A 17,472-nucleotide genomic window follows, 5' to 3' on the forward strand; every position below is an offset into this window, starting at 1 on the left:
ACCTAATTAAAGCAATAAGAGTAATGCCAGTAACAATGTCAAAATGCTTGGGCAAGAAAATAGAGAGGCTGAAAAAAATTTGTCTATAAATTTCCAATTAACAGACTGAAGAAAAAAATTCTATACTTAATACACAACTCCCTTTTCTTTTGAGAGAGCTGATTCCAGAACAAGTGCAATGTATGGAAAAAAATTATGATATGCATTCTTATCTGTGGCTTGTGATTATTATTTCTGTCACTACATGAAGTGCCTGTATGTTAACACGCAATTCCTTTCTTCTCAGTAACTGGTTCACTGTACCCTATGGACTCTACAGACATTTGCAGTAAGTTCAGTCATGACGGATCAGGCTTCTGCAGGGGGTCTTTCCATCCAGAAGATATTCAGAATGAAGGCAGAAGTTTTGAAGGCTATGCTATCATTATAGTTAGAACATCCCGCAACTAATTCTTCATGATCTTATTTTGTTAATTCATTTTTCCAGAATAAAAAATTTTTATGTTTAAAAGAAATTTCCAGGTAACTTAGAGTTGCCATTCTGATGTTACTTTTGTACTATTTTTTCTACCAAGACTTTGATTTATAGCTACCCAAAATTTTAATTAAAACTATAAGGCCACATTTCAGAATACAGATACAAAAGTTATCAGTTGCTGTAAACTAGAATAAGACATAATTATAGAAGACTAAATATTTTCTTTCATTTTGGAGACTTGGAGAAAAACAAACAGTAAAAAACAAAAACAAAACAAACTCATGGGACACTTTAGAGAACTTAAAAGATTTTTTTAAAGGGCAACCTTTGAGATAATAAATTTCCTCCATGAGAAAAATGCATTAAATTAATAAGCAAATTTAGAAAAACAAATGGTGAGAAATTTAAAAATACGTTATGCACACATAACACATAGATATAACTAAAAAAGGAAATCACCAAAGTTAAAAAAAAACTTTATCAGGCTCAAAAAAACCCAAAACAAACAAACAAACAAAACAAAAACAAACAGAAAACCACAGGACAGTCTAGACACAAAGAAGCTTCTACCTTTCTTGGCGAGGCTGCTGTTGGGCTCATACTTCTCAATCAACACTTGGACCTGCTCTTGCTTCAGAGGTGGGTAAAGTATTTCATTGAGCCGGGGATCTCTCTGCTTAAAGTTGATGAAGTCCATCATCTGCTCGACGGTAAGGTACGGTTTGCTTTTGGCACCACTGGAAGCAATGGAAACACAAGAAATCACACCACTTACCTCATCTTCTTTATGCATTTAGCTACAGAGAAATAAATTGCGTCATACCTAGACAATCTACAACGGAATTCTTACTATGCCCTCAAAACATGGTGCTTCCACCCCACACTCCTCAAATGCCTGGAAAAGCATCAGATGACTAACAGTGTCCTCTGTTATACTTATCACTTAAATATTGCTAATTTATTAATTAAAAAAGAAATAGAACAATGTGCTTGAATACATTTTTCATTCCGTTAAAGTTTCAGGCTTATAAGAGTCTATACCTCTTTCATTTGCTTGTGTTTGTTTTTGGAGGTGGGGACTCACTCTGTACCCGATTATCTTGGTGCACACTACAGTCCAGGCTAGCTTCAAATTCATAGTGGAACTCCTGAGTCATCTCCTTTCAGATAATGATAACAATGATTTATACTAGTTTGTGGATGTAGCACTAAACACACAATCGCATTTTATCCTCAAAATAGTGATGCTTATTGAATAGTGTTATTCAAATGCCAGTTTCATTGGCAAACCACAACAACTCAATGCTGTAAGTATGGGGGAGACTCAATAAATGCTTAATGGCGATGAAATCACAAAGCAAAAGCATTCAGTGTACAGTGTCACACTCAGCAGCACGATTTATCTGCATGCCATTTTACTCTCTTTACCAAATTTGGATCAACTTTTTGCCATTATGTAGATTTTGGTATATCAAGAAAGAGAAACTGGTACTTCCATTTAACTGTTTCTTTTCTCCTTTCATGTCTGAATCTCTTTAAGAAGCAATAACTGTGCTGGAAAAAGATGACTCTGTGGTTAAGAGCGCAGACTTTTTTTCTAGAGGTCCTGGTTTCAATTCCAAGCACCCACATGGCAGCTCACAACTGTTCGTAACTCTAGTTGCAGAACTTCTGACACCCTCACACAGTTATACATGCAAGTAAAACACCAATGAGCACAAAATAAAACAGATCATATATATTGTATATATAATATATATTAAAAGAAGCAATACCTATGGGCTGAAGATGTGGCTCAGCAGTTAAGGGCACTTAATCTTTCAAAGGACCCAGAGGCAGTTCCCAGCACCCACATGGTGGCTCACATCTATCTGTAACTCAGTTTCAGGGTTTCCAGCTCCCTCTTCTGGCCTCTGAGAGAACTAAGCATACACATGGTACACAGACATCCACGTAGAAAAAAAACCCATGCTTATTAAATAAAAATAAACCTAAAAAGGCACAATGCCTATAGAAAATGGCATTGAAAATGCCTATAGAAAATATGCTGCCTGTGGATTCTTATAACCTATGCTTCTTTATACTGACGTGATTCAGAGGGATACAAGTAGCGTTCACTCAGGAATCTTTCTGCTACATGAATCGTTCTTCTCTGTATCAGGACACTTCCTGCTGTATCTATAATATTCAATCTAAACCAAGCCAGCTGAGCACACTAAAATTACACCCTGCTATACGTGTGTTATAGCTAATATCTGCTCATTATAACAGTAGTTGCTTGTAAGATCAGCATCTCCATTGCACGACTCAGAAGCACGGCGTTTGGACATCGTCTTTCTAGTCATGACAAAATCCTGCCCTAGCCACGCTATCAACAGAAGCTAGAAAACAGAGTAAAATGCATCTTCTTACAATTCAGAAAAGATGTTATCGATTTCAGGTCGGGGACAAAGGTTGTTCAGGAAAACTCTGTATACATCTGGAGTGAAATCCTCTTGAGGTATGGAATCATTCTGGGGAGTAAAAAACAGGGTAAGAAGGAGGTCTCAGTTTCTTTAGTTTCCTTTCTGATTGTTCTTTGTCTTGTTGCTCATTACCTCCCTCCCTCCTTCCCTCCCTCCTTCCCTCCATCCCCCTTCCCCCTCCCTCCCCCCTCTCTCTGGAAGCAAAGGGTTTATTTTATTTTACACTTCCAGGTAAAGGTCTATCAATGAGGAAAGTCAGGGCAGGAACTCAGGCAGGGCAGGAATTGATGCAGAGGCCATGAGGAGTACTGGCTTACACTATTTGATCGTAAGACGCTTTTCACAGGCAGGACAACACCAGCCATCATCTGCTACTGAGTGCTCATTGTCCTATTGTTTGGGAAGCAAGTCATTGATATAAAAGGCCACTTCTACAGCTTATGTTTTCTGTTTGGCTGGGCTGCCATGGAAACCGGAAGCATGTATTTGAGCCTTTGTTAACAGGAAGGAATTTTTCATGCGGCTCCCTATTTCAGGTATGTGCTTCAATGATTATTTTTATTTTCAAGCCCCTAAAACAAAGAAACACCCTTCCTTTTAAATGTATTCATGTATTTTAGCTGTATTTTAATAGAAAACTTTAAAAAAAAATCATTGTCTGAAATTGTACACTGCTTGCTAACAGACCAGAAAATTTACCTCACCACTTGGCAGACAGTAGAGGCCCCATGTTTGTGGAATAAAAAAAAAATGAAGTAATATTTCCTTGGTTATGTCCATTTATAGGAGGGAAATAATATTTTGCAAAAATGAATTTTAGAAAACAAAAGACAACGTTAAGAACACACAAAAGATCTTTATGCTAACAGACTTGGTCTCCTTAGACAGAGCTTTGAAATCATGAGCTCAAGGACTCAAATCCAAGAGCAGTGGAAAATTCTGCTCAAGGGCTTTATTGGTGCTTTGCCACTCATAAATTGGAGAGATGAGCAACCCAGTTGCAGGATTCCAGAATTCCATTTTGTTTATGAAAAGAAATACCTTTGCTGGAGGATGCCAGTTTTGGGCTGAGTTAGGCACACACTTCTTTTCTAGATAGTCAAAATGACCCTATTTACCCAACTATTTGACTGGGAGAAGACTATTTCAAATCATCTGCAAAAAATTATTTAATGGTACTGTTGGCCAACTCAAGTATTCCCCAAGCGGGACATCCCACTCTCCTATTAAATCTAGCTCTCTAACCACGGCTGGCAGACACAGTAATCGATCTTACCTAAGGATATCAATAGTGGTCTTCCTTGACTTTCCTGATCCCTCCTTCCTTGTATCTCCCTGAATAGCCATACCTTCCATATCGACTGTGTTTTCTCTTGACCCTGTACTCCTGTCTCACTCTCCTTATCTCCTGTTTCAACACTCCTGACTGTAACCTGTCCTCAGCTGCAGAATTAGCTCTGCTCTTTGGGCCCAGGCAAGAACTGTGCATGCTAGCTGCTTAGTTTCCAGCGTGTGGAATACAGCAGCTACAGAATATTTACTAAATTGAACAGTGCTATCATGGGCTGAATATTATACTTCCTTTGGAAAAGCAGGCTTAACCACACTTGTGGGCAGACATATACTTTCATAGACATATTTTACTAAAATCTAGCCATTATTTTTTAGCTGTGAACTAGGACTTTCAATTATCGTGGACAAATAGTGAGATAACCTGAATAAATGCAATATTATTTTCATTGCACGTTGAAACTTATCACATGGAAAGCTTTTCCGTGAAGCTGGCTTTCTTCATCTCATTGCTCTCCTGCCCAACTGAACCAAGGTCTTCAGAGTCAGTGGGTGAAAACAGGAGAAAAAAGTATTCCATATAATGACTGAAATAAATTATTATCATTGAAAGTAAGGCACAAGCATCTTGAAGATATTTACTGCCAGCTCCAGGCAAGTCTCAGATTTTTACATGTGAAATGAGTCTGTATTTCACCGACCTCATTCACACACCTTCTCTTTCTCTCCCTGGATTTGGTGAAGAGGTAAGCACAGGTTCATTTTACCTGTTTGACCAAAGCCCAGTGCACTAAAGCAAGGTCCTTTCCCACGTCTCTGTGTTACTCTGTGCCACTTCTGCAGATTTGCTTTAGGACAGTGCTTTTTATCTTTGTCACACATTTGAGTAGTTAAAGAATCATTTTACTATGAACTTGTATTTAATATTCCAAGAGTATTAGACTACATTTTATTGAAGCAGTCTCCAGTAAAGCCCATAGATTTATCAACATGATTACCATTGCCTTTTAAATCATTTTATTCTATGTGTATAGGTGTTTTGCCTGTATGTATGTCTGCGTACCATGTGTGTATCTAGTACCTACAGACCAGACGAAGGTGTCAGATTCCTTGGGAGTGGAGTTACAGTTGTAAGCCACCATGTGGGTGTTGGGAATCAAAATAGCATCCTCTAGAAGAGCAGTATGTGCTCTTAACTGCTTAGTCACCTCTCCACTTCCATGTATGTACATATATATTACGTTATTATCCAGTAAATTTTAGACATTCAGCACTCTGTAATACTTTTGTCATAGAACTATGAAACAAAAGTTGAATTAACCAAAGTCCATGGAATCACTACAAATAAATTGCTCATTATATACTGAATTCTTGTGTAGTTTGAAATATAATTATGATACAGTGATTTTAAGAACCACAACCGTAAAATGGCCATAATTCTGATTTATCTTCAGGAAATAAGGCAATTAACTACAGTTACACAGAGATGTTCCTTTATAAACCCCATAACATTTCTTAGTAAGATATGTGCAAATCTTTAACTAGAAGATAACTGTCTCCCTATGTATTTAATACACACCTACCTATTCACTGTGGTAAAATTTATATCTAAAACAAATATATGGGTTTATTTCTTATTTTCTTCATTAAAATGCAGTCCCACAGGCTACTGTTATTCCAAGACTACAAAGTAATTCCAAATGTCACCAAGCCCTTTTAAGTTAATAACCCTTAAATCAAGGGAATTTAGTGCTGATAAATTATTTTCAGTTCTCAGAGAGCTTGTGGGTAGAATAGTAATTTTCTGAATATGGAAAGGTTTTCACAGGTCTCACCGGAAAATATGTTTGGATTATTAATAGAAGGACAGTAATTGCTTTGTCTCATTTTAGGTACCGAGTTACTTTTCACCAATTAGGGTAACTTGAGGCTAGCGACTGTACTCTCTGAAGGAAAACCCTCTACAGTACTGTGCCATTCCGGTAGAGCCTGTCAGCCGGGGTACAAGTTCAAGGGCATTAATTATTTCTAACAATGTGCGCAAAGATAATGTTTAAAAAATCTCAACAGGATATCCACAGCATTTCTGGTAATGTGTCTATTTACAGAACACAATTAAGTCCAGTTTGAATGACGGCTGGCTAGGAAGCCGACTCCCATTTATGCAAACTTATCAACCATTTACATAACCCCTTGCCTCTGTGGAATGTGTAAAATACCCCTAGGCAACACCGTCAGAATCTGTTAGCTAACAAGTGACTAGTTCTTATACCTACTTTTCTCTACATAGGAAATTACCATATGGGGTTTTGAAAATTCATTTTGATGTGCTGTAGACAGCTCATAGAACTATTTATTTCCTGGCTCTGAAATGGCCTTGGGTCTTTGGAGCTTAAAAGAAGCATTTGAATTCTACAAGTCCTCCAAATAATTTATAGTTTACAATGAATCTTTCAAAACTATAATGGAGGTTGATTATATCTTAAAATATCTTCAGTTTGTTTTCAGAAAATTGCCATTACATTTAATTTGCTAAAGAGAAGTATTTTTTTCCCAAGTTAAACATCACTCCTACTGTTTGAATCTCATTTTCCTTCTAAAATGTCTCCAGTTGATATTGGACTGAAAATTTAAGCCTATAATAGACATAGTGAATTATAAAGACTCAATTTATGTTTATTGAATGGATTGTCAGAATCCAATTGTTCAGAAAATTGCAATTTACAGAGAATTGATTGATGGATTTGATTTTTTTTCTATTTAGCTTCATTCTATGTTTCTTCTCTCACTTAACTAGATGTAGAAGACGAAGTTAAACATTTTGATCATTGTATTTCACAAGATTGTATCAAGGAAAGATGAGCTTAGAAGTGGTCACAAAGGGGAAAAATATCTTCTCATGTCCTGTAAGTCCATCTCAATGAGTCCTCTTTACACCAAGTGTATGAGATGGTCATTCCTTAGCTGGTCATACTCTTCCCTAGGCCCAGACCTCTGTGCTCTGTCCGTTTTCTGGAACAGACTTCTCTTCTTCGCAGAGGCAGCACCTGTTCTATTTTGAACAGTGCCTCTTTCCATTTACAAGCACAGTTGCTGGCATATTTATCTACTAATTCTCTTAGAATACTGTGTTTCGAACCCAGGCCTGCAGCATCTGCTCCATGCTTGCAGGTGTGCAGCAGGAACTCATGGGATACCGGTGGAGCCAGTGACAGGAGCGGCATCGTTCTGTCCTTCCTACTCCAAAGCTTCTGCCAGACAAGCGACAGTGAGCATGTCTGAGCATTTCAGTTTGTTCAGCACAACGAAGGGCAAGGTGTGAAGATGGAGTGCACAGCAAAGTACACTCAAGGTAGAGCAGAAGTTATCCTTGGCCGGGTGCACTTAAGCGAGCCAAATTGGCAGTGGAACAGCTTTCCTGTGACCTAGCAAAACCTTTCCCGTCTTTTATTTTTATTTTTTTAAAAGAACTTTCACTTGTTTGTTTATTTATTTATCTGTTTTTGGAGATATTACTTCATTCTGCAGTTCAGTGCAGGCCTGGAACTTGCAGTGATCCCAGTCTGCTCCTGCATGCTGGAATCACAGGCATGCAGCACCATGCCCTGCTAGCAATCTCTTCTAACTTATTTAGTTTCCTAACGCTTGCAACAAGAATTGGGTGACAAGAGATGTTAAGTAGTGCTCCGTCCTTTATTAAAATGTCACCACATGCCGAGCTGAAGAGTAGCTTTCTAGTCTCACTCAGTGTAACTTAAACATGACTAGTGAGGCTCTGAGTCCCCTACCATATCAGCGATTCAGATGAGGGTTTACTCGTTGCTTAGCTACTAGGTGAATGCAGCTTAGAAGAGAAATGGAAGTTCTCCAGAAGCCAGAGATACAGAGTTCATGCAATAGACTCTGCTCTCCCAGAAGCACATGTTTTAGAACTATATGGAGATGACACAGAGAGGAGTTCCTCTCAATGGCTAACCTATACTGAATGTCTTGTGAGTCAGGAACAGAAATAAAAGAGGGCTTTGTGTTCTGGCTTTCTTCCTGGGAGCAGTGAGAAATCTCCAAACTGTTTCGAATCTGCATCCCTTTCAGTAGAACCTGTGGACACAGCCTTGAAGACTATTTGTGCTAAATTTGTTTAACTATGTACCAACTATGCCTGTAATTGATATGTCTTAAAACTAGAGGTTTAAAAATAGAAGTTGAAGTTTGGATTGCAAAATGCTTCTAGAGCAGGGGCTCTCAACCTTCCTAGTGCTGCGACCCTTTACTACAGTTCCTCATGTTGTGGTGACCCCAGCCATAAAATTATTTCATTGCGACTTCATAACTCTACTTCTGCTACTGTCATGAATCGTAATGCAATTATCTGATATGCAGGATATCTGATATGTGACCCCCGTGAAAGGGTCGTTTGACCCCCAAAAAGGTCACAACCTACATGTTGAGAACTGCTGACATAAAGAAATATGGGTGAGGGATCACTCACAGGAACAGGTTGAGAACCATGCCTCTAAAGCATAATAGTTTAACATCATTAATAGATATTATTTCAAGAGGCATCAAGAATGGGTTTACTGTGAATGATGTGTTCAAATCACATTGAGAATTGACAACGTGAAAGAAGTATATGATTGAGTGGACCTCCCTCCCTCCTTACTACTCCCAACCCTGCATCTCCCTGTCTTTGCCTCTCTGTGCTTCTCTCTACACCCCTCCCTAAACAAAGCCTCACGTAGCCTAGGCTAGTTTTGAACTCTCTCTGTGGCTGACACTGGTCTTGAAATACTATTCTTCTTGCTTCTACATCCCAACTTATGAGATATTGGGCATTTTGTTAACATGATTATATGTAATATAAATTATATGCTCAGATATTTTTTCTAATAACCACAAAGGGTCATTCTGAACTGAAATAGCAGAGATATGAGAATTTAACAATGGTCTGACACAATGTACATATTAACAAATAAATGATGCTTCCTTTTTTTGTCTTATTTTTTGGTTGGTCTCATTTGCTTGGTTTTTGAGCCATGTTTGGGATGCATAACCTCAGATGGCTTGTAACTGGTTGTGTATCCTAGGCTAGCCTCAAACTTGCAGTAATCCTCCTGCCTCTGCCTCTTGATTCCTGGGGTTATAGACATGTAACACCATGCCCATCTCACTTACATTTTTTTTTTAATTGTGCCAATCTATGTCTAGGAAATACTAGACAGTATACATTTAGTATGGACTTTTAAGAACTGTTATGTGGGGGACAGTAGAAAGACAGCATGCTCACCCTTGAAGATGGAAGACTACAAGCCTCTAGTGCAGTTTCAACTCGCTTCCGGTCTGCTGAAAACAATCGGTAGATGCTGCGGAGTGAGAACACATCCATGAGAGCTGGTTAAAGGCAATGTGGTTCACTACACACACGGATGACCCCAACACACAATATTACACAGAAAGAAAGTTAAGGATCATTGAACAGTAAAAAATTAATTGTTTCTCCACAAGTCTGCATCTGTTCTCAGGGTCTATGTGTATCTTGTAAAACTTATAGTGTCTGATATAAAATAAATATTCCAAGACAGTGGAGTTGACCCACTGGAAACTATTGCATTAACTACTTTTTCATGTTAATTCATAAAATAAATGATTCTCCCAGTCTTCCCAATCTTGTCCCTTGTTATACACATTGCCTACAATGGTATACTGTGCAGAAGCTCATTGCTGGCTTCCATGGCAACGCTTAAGAACTTCCAGCTAACATACTTTTACCATGTACTTTCTCTTATCACAATTTTTTTTTTAAAAAAAATAAGTACTAGGAATTGAATACAGTGATTTGGATTTGTATGCTCTATTGATTGATACATTAGAAAACTCAGTCTGGTGCTCACCACTTCTGCAGGGTAAAGGGATCTGCCATCTTGTTTATACTGACTTCTCTTTGCATCTACCTCTCTTCCTCTTCTTGCTCTACTTTGTTACCTGAGTTCCCTCTCTACCTGGCTTGCGTGTCTACTTGACATTGAGAGCCCTGCCTTATAGTGGCCAAAGGGGGTACCGAAGTTAGACAATTTTTATTCCTATAACAGATCTGAACCTCAGGTGATTTCTGGGATTGACACAGTGTGATTTCTTCCCTCGTCCCTCTACCCACTTCCTGCACTCTCTCAAAAAAAGATGCCACAAGAGATGCCAAGGAAGCATCATGAGGAAGCAGCTGCTCTTCTGTGAGACTAACATGATGCAGGATAGGGTTACCACGCCATTTCCGTGCTCCCACTCAACCTGGTGAAGACATAAGTCAGACCCGTGGCATAGATTCAAGTTTTAGGGACGGAGCAGGTGAACATGGTCAGAGCTTACTTTTTGAGAGGAATGCGCCCTTCCGGAGTGACCTGAAGCTTGAGCTTGGTATATCTGTTGGGAGAGAAAAAAGCTAGTCATCATTTTAAAAGGTATCGGAAACAGAATGCGAGTGCAGTGGACTGAATTCGCCAAAATCTCCAGGTTGGTGCCTGGCTGGTGTAATGGGACAATGTCTTTTAGACACTTCCCAGAATTCCCCTCATGCCGTCTTTTGGAGTCCATCTCCACACGTCATTGGCATCTTTCAACAGCAGAGACTGTTTTCACTTGTTTTTATCCCACATAAAATGTGGTTGTGTTTCGGGTCTGGCTTCTTTCCCTTAGTGTTAAGTTCCTGAGATCCATCTACATTCTGCTAAGTTACCATGGTTTGTTCATAAGAAATTCACAAAAGATATAAGGACTGGGTTTATCTCTCATCAGCCTACAGACACATAGGTAGAGAGTTAGATCAACACAACTCTTAACCACTGCAAGCAGAGTGTCAACAGGAAATGCTGCTTTGGGACACTGCATAGACTGTGACTCAGAGACCTCACATCCAGATTTGTGTACAGCACATTCAGCAAAATGCACGTGCTACAATTCCCACAGCAGCCCTCACAGGGTTCATGCGTCTGGAATAGACATTTGCCATAGATTATGATTAGTCGACCAGTTACACCATGCTGTGTCTCAGCTTGAATATCCTATTTCTCTCTCTATCTCATTCATTAACGCTGTGTAGAAAAAGACATGTTCTAGAAATGTTTGTTGGATGAAGGATGGCATGCAAGATAAACGGGATAAAAAGAAACGAGGAAGGAAAGGAAAAGGAAGATTGGGAGGATCCTTAAGGTAAGAAAATTAGGACAGGGGATTATTCCACAATCAAGCCTTTGAGTAAAGGCCTGTGACTAAAATCGAAAGTGCCTGGGATGAGATCTAAAGCAATGGGTATGGCTCTGGAACAAGAGGGAAGAAAGAAATCTACTCAGTGAATTAGAAACAAGCCTACTAATATTTTTGCTTGTGGTTTTGAGTTAAAGGTCCTCTAAGCTCCTGAACCACCAGAGTCACCCAGAGGAACACACCCATCTCCCTGCTGCTCCTCTGGCATGCATCACTGTTTTCCTGGGTCAAATCATTTTCTGAAAGGCTGCTGCAATTCCAGGGTGATTTTCTAATCTTATTTTCTTTCTTTCTCCTCTTATTTTCTTTCTGCTTGCCCCTCTGTTCTCTCTCTCTCCTTTGTTGCTTTGTGCAATAGTCTTTCAGGTCTGGAATTCTGTTACCAACCCCTTGAATGAAGGAGGTAGGAAGTTCTTGTGGTACCCATCAAGATCTCTGAATCTAGAATAACAAGGGCATATGATGTTCAGTCTCTTCAAGAGGTTCTAAAAGAGAGAACACAAGAAGAGACAACAGAGGGTGCTTTGAAAAGAGCAACTCTGTGTTCCGAGTACAGCTGCCAGAGTTTGGAGGTCTCTCTCTTGTGTGTCAAAAGCCCTGATGTTCAGGCCCTCAGCCTGATGTGCACTTGAGGGAAAGAGCCATCTCTCCTGGAAGTCTTCCAAGCCTGCACAGTTGAGGAATCTGTCCTCCAACCTATCCCAAAGGGAAATATATGTTTATGAATGTGAGAACCCAAAGGCAGCACAAACAAAGACTCACAGAGGAGGAAGGAAACAGAAGAAGCAACACCCTTAGCAATACAATCAGAATGACTTACGCTTTCTCCAGAAATGCGTCTCTGGACATGTTTTGAGCCAGCAGATTTGTTGCCAAACTGAAAACTTCACTTGTCCATTCCTGAAAGATATAAGTCACACTTAAGTTAGTTTAAATATTATTCAGGTATAAAATATGCTTTTAGCTTGTCTTCGAGGAGGACAGACAAATTAATTCAACTTGGATGTGAACAGCTTCCTACAATGTCCCTCTTCTTTTTACAAGGTTATAACTAAATTCAAATCTGGGTGATTATCTTTTAATAAAGACATGTATAAGTGAAGGTATGCTTTTCTGTCTTTTAAGTTCCTCGTTGATAAAACTGCTGTGCTCCAATAACTCTACAGGCTTTACTTTTTTTTATAGAATTAGAAACAAATACAGAATAACAGAAAGTTTAAAATGCAGCAAATTTATTTTCAACAGAACTGAAAAAACTTCTTACTTTACTACTCAGATCGTGGAGTTTTCTCAGTGTTAACTCATTCTTGGCCAGACGCAGATAGAAAGCGAAACTGTAATAGCAGCAAAAGCCCATTTCCAGGATGGGCGGTGAGGGGAGCTGGGATGAGGCTGAGCACTAGGGGGATTGCCTGACAGCAAAGAAAGGGGAATCTGAGGCTGAGCATGCAAAGATCTCAGCCAGGAGGCTGCAGCAGTTAGGGGAGGAATGCTGAGGCTTTGATCTTTGTAGATTATGTAGTGAGGACCTAGAAAGAACAGCACAGGAGAGCTATGGAAGATAAAATCACCCCCTACCAAACTTGAAGTGTGCACAGGACAGCATCAAGACAATGTTATTAATGGCACAGAAAGCCACTGTACTAAGATTAGATGATTTCAACAAGCAATAAATATTGCCACTGGTTTTAAAACTTTGTTTCCTTTATATTATTTTCTGGAATAAAAGATCAAACTTCGGATTTCTCTAGGACAATTTTATGTAGCAGTGAAAGTATTAGCGTGGTTTAGTGGGTTTGTTTACAGCAGCTCTTATCAACCTGTGTGTGGTGAACCCTTTGAAGGGGTCTCATATAGGATGCCCTCCATATCAAATATTTACATTATGATTCATAGCAGTAGCAAAGTTACAGTTAGGAAGTAGCAACAGGTAATTTTATGGTTGCGGGGATCACCACAACATGAGGAACTGTATTAAAGGGTCGCCCAATGGGAAGGTTGAAAACCACTGGCTTAGAGATAATTTCACACCGAATACAAAAAGAATTAAAAACATTTCTGGAAATTTAATTTTAGTTTTTTGTTTTAGGCTAAAAACCTAAGTCTTCCATTATGTCCAATAAAAATATAATGTGAGTCAAATGGAAATTAGAGTTTTCTAGTAGCCAAATATAACAAAAGGAAAAAGTACATAAAATTAATTTTACTAAGATATTTGACTTATTTCACTATTTTACCTGTTTGAGCACCTGTGGGAAATTACAGTAAGAAAATTCACACAACTTCATGTAATTGGTCAGTCTAAATATAGATGTAAAAATAAAAATATATAAAAATTACCTTCATGATATATATAAAAGGTAACTGTGAAACATAAATTGGTTTCATGTTTAGATTGAATTCTATCCTCAAGATTTCTCATTAGATTGTAAAAAAAAAAATGGAAAAAAATTCAGAATCCGAGGCATTTCTGGCAGCTGTGGCTGCTGATTGGTCAGCACCGGTCTTCTAGATCTACTGGTCGCTCTATGGCCCTTTTGCAGAAGAAACTAGCATGTCTTACCTTGGGTTGCCAAGAAGCAGATCCTGAGATGGGGTTTTATAAGGATGGAGCTTATTACAGTGTTCCATGATACCATTAGAGTAGGAAACAGGGACAGTCAGAGAGGAGCTAGAAGGCTGAGACCCAAGCGAGGTCCCAGCAAGACCGACAATGGTTGAATCTCACCCTGTGCAGAGGGCAGCTCAGAGCTGAATGTGCTGCGAGGTGAGGCGTGTGGGTGTGGAAATAATGATTGTGCTTCTTAGTTTTGGTGATGGGCTACAAGAACAGGGAGAGAAAGCCTCGGGCACTCTGGTCTCCTTTTATCAAAGTGCATTCTAGCATTCAAGGGAGCAGTCAGCAGAGACCTCCTGTTGACAGTGTAAGCAGAATAAGAAAGAACACGGTCAGTACCTCGCTAGAATCTTTCCCCATGTAGTTTTAGGATTTTTGAGTAACATCAGTAGCCACCTTGTACAAGGAAGAAATATATAGCTAAGCTCTGGGGTAGCTGGTCCATGTATGGACAACATTTCTCAAGTTTCACATGCATTTCCATCAGGGTTTTGCTGAAGAGCATCTGCCCCTTCAGTAGAGCTGAGGAGTGGAAAGAGATTCTGCATCACTTAGAAATTTCTGGGCAAGGTCTTTGCTGTACCACGACATGAGTGGCCATGTCCTAGGGTGGACACGTATGCACCCTAGAAAGCTTGTTAAAAATGTCTATTTCAGGTTCCACACTGCATCAGAATCTAAACGTATCCAGGAAATCTTTATGTGTTTTATGCGTATCAACATCTAAACATACGGCTGGGTCAAAAGCAGCCAGAAGAATGGCAGGGCAGTCCAGGATCTGGTTCAGGAAGCATTAGCCCAGTCTTTGTTTATTTCCTTCTCAAGCAAATAAATAGATGATTTGGGGCTGTTGAGCTTTGAATAGCCCCCAAAGACCTCGCAGCTGTGTCAGGAACAGTACGGCTGGAGAGAAGGGCAGAGCATAATGAAGTGGAAGAAAATAAGAGTCACTGCTTGGGATCAGATTACTGGTTGCTTGGACTTCAAACCTAAACTCATCATGAGAATTTGGAACACGCTTTGCTGTGGGATCAATGGATTTTACTGGAAGCTTGTTTCATAAATCCAGTGCTGAGCCTTGGCTACTACGGCCTGAGAAGGGAAGCGTCTTTGGTACTGAGGACCTGTTCTTTTCCGATCAGAAACCAAGTATTGACAATCACTCAACTTGGCTTAGCCCCAGCTATTTAAATCCTGAAACTTCTTAAAGAGCATTTCCTGTTTTGGGTTTAAACCCTCCCTGGGAACAAAGACTTAACCTGAGAAGACGACTCTAAAGATCAACGGCAGTGGAAGTGTCCTGGAGTTTCAAGGCTCCTGCTTCTATTCCTTCTCCATTCCCTCCCATCTCAGATGGCAATTTAGACAGATTCAAAGATACTTTGCCTACTGCTTCACAAAGCCATTGAAATTCTGAAATTTGTGACATGATTTCATGTGTTTGCTTACTACTCCGAACACTCATCAGTCACGAGTATCTATTACACTGCTGACGACTGTGTATATTTACCACGTTCTGAAGGGAGTCCTTTGTATCCAGCAACAGGCTCACATAGTACTTTTCTAGGAGATGGGTAGCTATTATCTTCATTTTACAGAAAGGACTCATGGATCTGCAGCACTTATAATTTGCCCTGGGGCTAATACTGCCCATTGGGAACAGATCACTGATCTCTTGGACTTTAAGCCTGAACTCTTAGAAGCTAATCTCACCATTGTCCTGTTCTAGAGAATTCCAGGATAGCTAATCTACACAATTAAACAGACACATAAACCCACTGAACTACAATCAATTCATATATTCAATTTATAACTTCCTATGGCCAGGCTATCTTGTAAACGTTTTATGAATACCTAACTCATAGATCTCACAATGAACTCAGAAAGGACAGCCTATTGGTAACAGCACATTTAGCAGATGAAAAAGTTGATGCATAAGGTGGGCCCAAAGAGCTAGGGACACTTGGATTTTGAACCCGGGTTTCCCTCTGGAGCCAAGCACTTTACCACTAACTACCTTACAAGGATGAGGTGAATGAAGTAGAGGAGAAACAAGAAATGATCTAATGGAGAGACCAGGAGCCCAGCCACAAAATGCAGGGCTGACGTCTGGCAGCCCTGATGGAGATGGGCACCAACTCAACTCAAATTTCCTTTAGTTCATGTACAGAGAATAAAGAGAAAGATTTAGCCCTGACATGATTCATCTCTGTCCTTCATCCAAAAACCATCCATGCAGTATTCAGTTAAATGCTCCCAGTTCTGAGAACAGAAAGTCATTCTCCAGGGCTAATTCAGCTTCTGGCTAAGAAGAGTAAACATTCAGACTGTCTTTGGAAAGAAATGCCATTCTTGCCAATGTTTTTGCTTTCTACTCTTCTGATTCATGTTATTTTAAATGTTCTGATGTATTTACCTTTCATTTTTCAGTAGTTCATTTTTTAGACATATAAAATACATGGACTGATGTAAGTAGTACATATATCTACCAATCCAAATTTGACAAACATTAAATTTTGTTTCAGTTCTTTAATTATATTTCTTAATACTTAAAACATTGCAAACTGTTGCAATACAATTAAAATTGATTCTTCCCTATGTTCTCCCTACTTCTCTTTCAGCAGTAAGTTCCAGTTTGAAAGGTAAATATCAACATGCGTCTATTTTTATATGGCATTCAGATAAGGGTGGTGTAGTTCAGGATCAGTAGACTGGGACCTGAAGGCTTAATCTAGCCTTTTGCATGTTTTTTTTTTCTGTTTTTTTTTGTTTTTGTTTTTGTGGGGTTTTTGTGTGTTTATTTGTTTGGTTTTTTTTTTTTTTTTCCCAAGACAGGGTTCCTCTGTGAGCCTTAGATGTCCTAGAATTCACTTTGTAGATCAGGATGGCCTCGAACTCTCAGAGATCTCCCTGTCTTTGTCTCCCAAGTGTTAGGATAAATGTGTTATCGGCATGTCCTCTGTTTTATTCACTAAGTGTTACTGGAACAGAGACAGACTTCTCATTTCTTCACTGTTTGTAGCTGTGCTCATGCAATAATGGAAAAGTGGCTATTTGTAAAAGACCCTACCCTATGAAACGTCAATACCATTCAGCTCCTCCTGGGCAAGTTTGTTACCTCTTACTATGGCCCCTTCTATGTTTGAAATTCAGTGTGTGAGTTTCTGTTTGTAATCAATATTATTTCTTTAAAACAAGACTAGATCTAGTTTATTTTAACTCCCATATTCCTCTATTGCAAGAATGTATAATTTGAGAATCTCTATTTTATGATGGATAGTTATGCTTATTTCTTTTAAAATGTTTGTTTAATGCTTAATTTTATCTTAGGAGATAGCTGAATCTTTATTGTGAAGTGCCTACAAAAT

The 17,472-nt window shown here is 39.2% G+C and overlaps 1 protein-coding gene across 2 annotated transcripts in view; it reads right to left on the reverse strand.

Moving 5' to 3' along the window:
- The window catches only part of Plcb1 (phospholipase C beta 1), a 660,438-nt gene that overhangs the window by 191,407 nt on the left and 451,559 nt on the right, over positions 1–17,472 (reverse strand). For both annotated transcript variants that reach the window (XM_057780532.1, XM_057780533.1), the window contains exons 5-9: positions 12,308–12,387; positions 10,594–10,647; positions 9,518–9,593; positions 2,891–2,991; positions 1,049–1,215 (exon numbers count right to left, since the gene is read on the reverse strand). In XM_057780532.1, the coding sequence (XP_057636515.1) occupies positions 1,049–1,215; positions 2,891–2,991; positions 9,518–9,593; positions 10,594–10,647; positions 12,308–12,387 (478 nt within the window). The remainder of the gene's footprint in view (positions 1–1,048; positions 1,216–2,890; positions 2,992–9,517; positions 9,594–10,593; positions 10,648–12,307; positions 12,388–17,472) is intronic.

This window comes from Chionomys nivalis, chromosome 9 (genome assembly GCF_950005125.1).
Source record: "Chionomys nivalis chromosome 9, mChiNiv1.1, whole genome shotgun sequence".
Lineage (NCBI taxonomy): Eukaryota > Metazoa > Chordata > Mammalia > Rodentia > Cricetidae > Chionomys > Chionomys nivalis.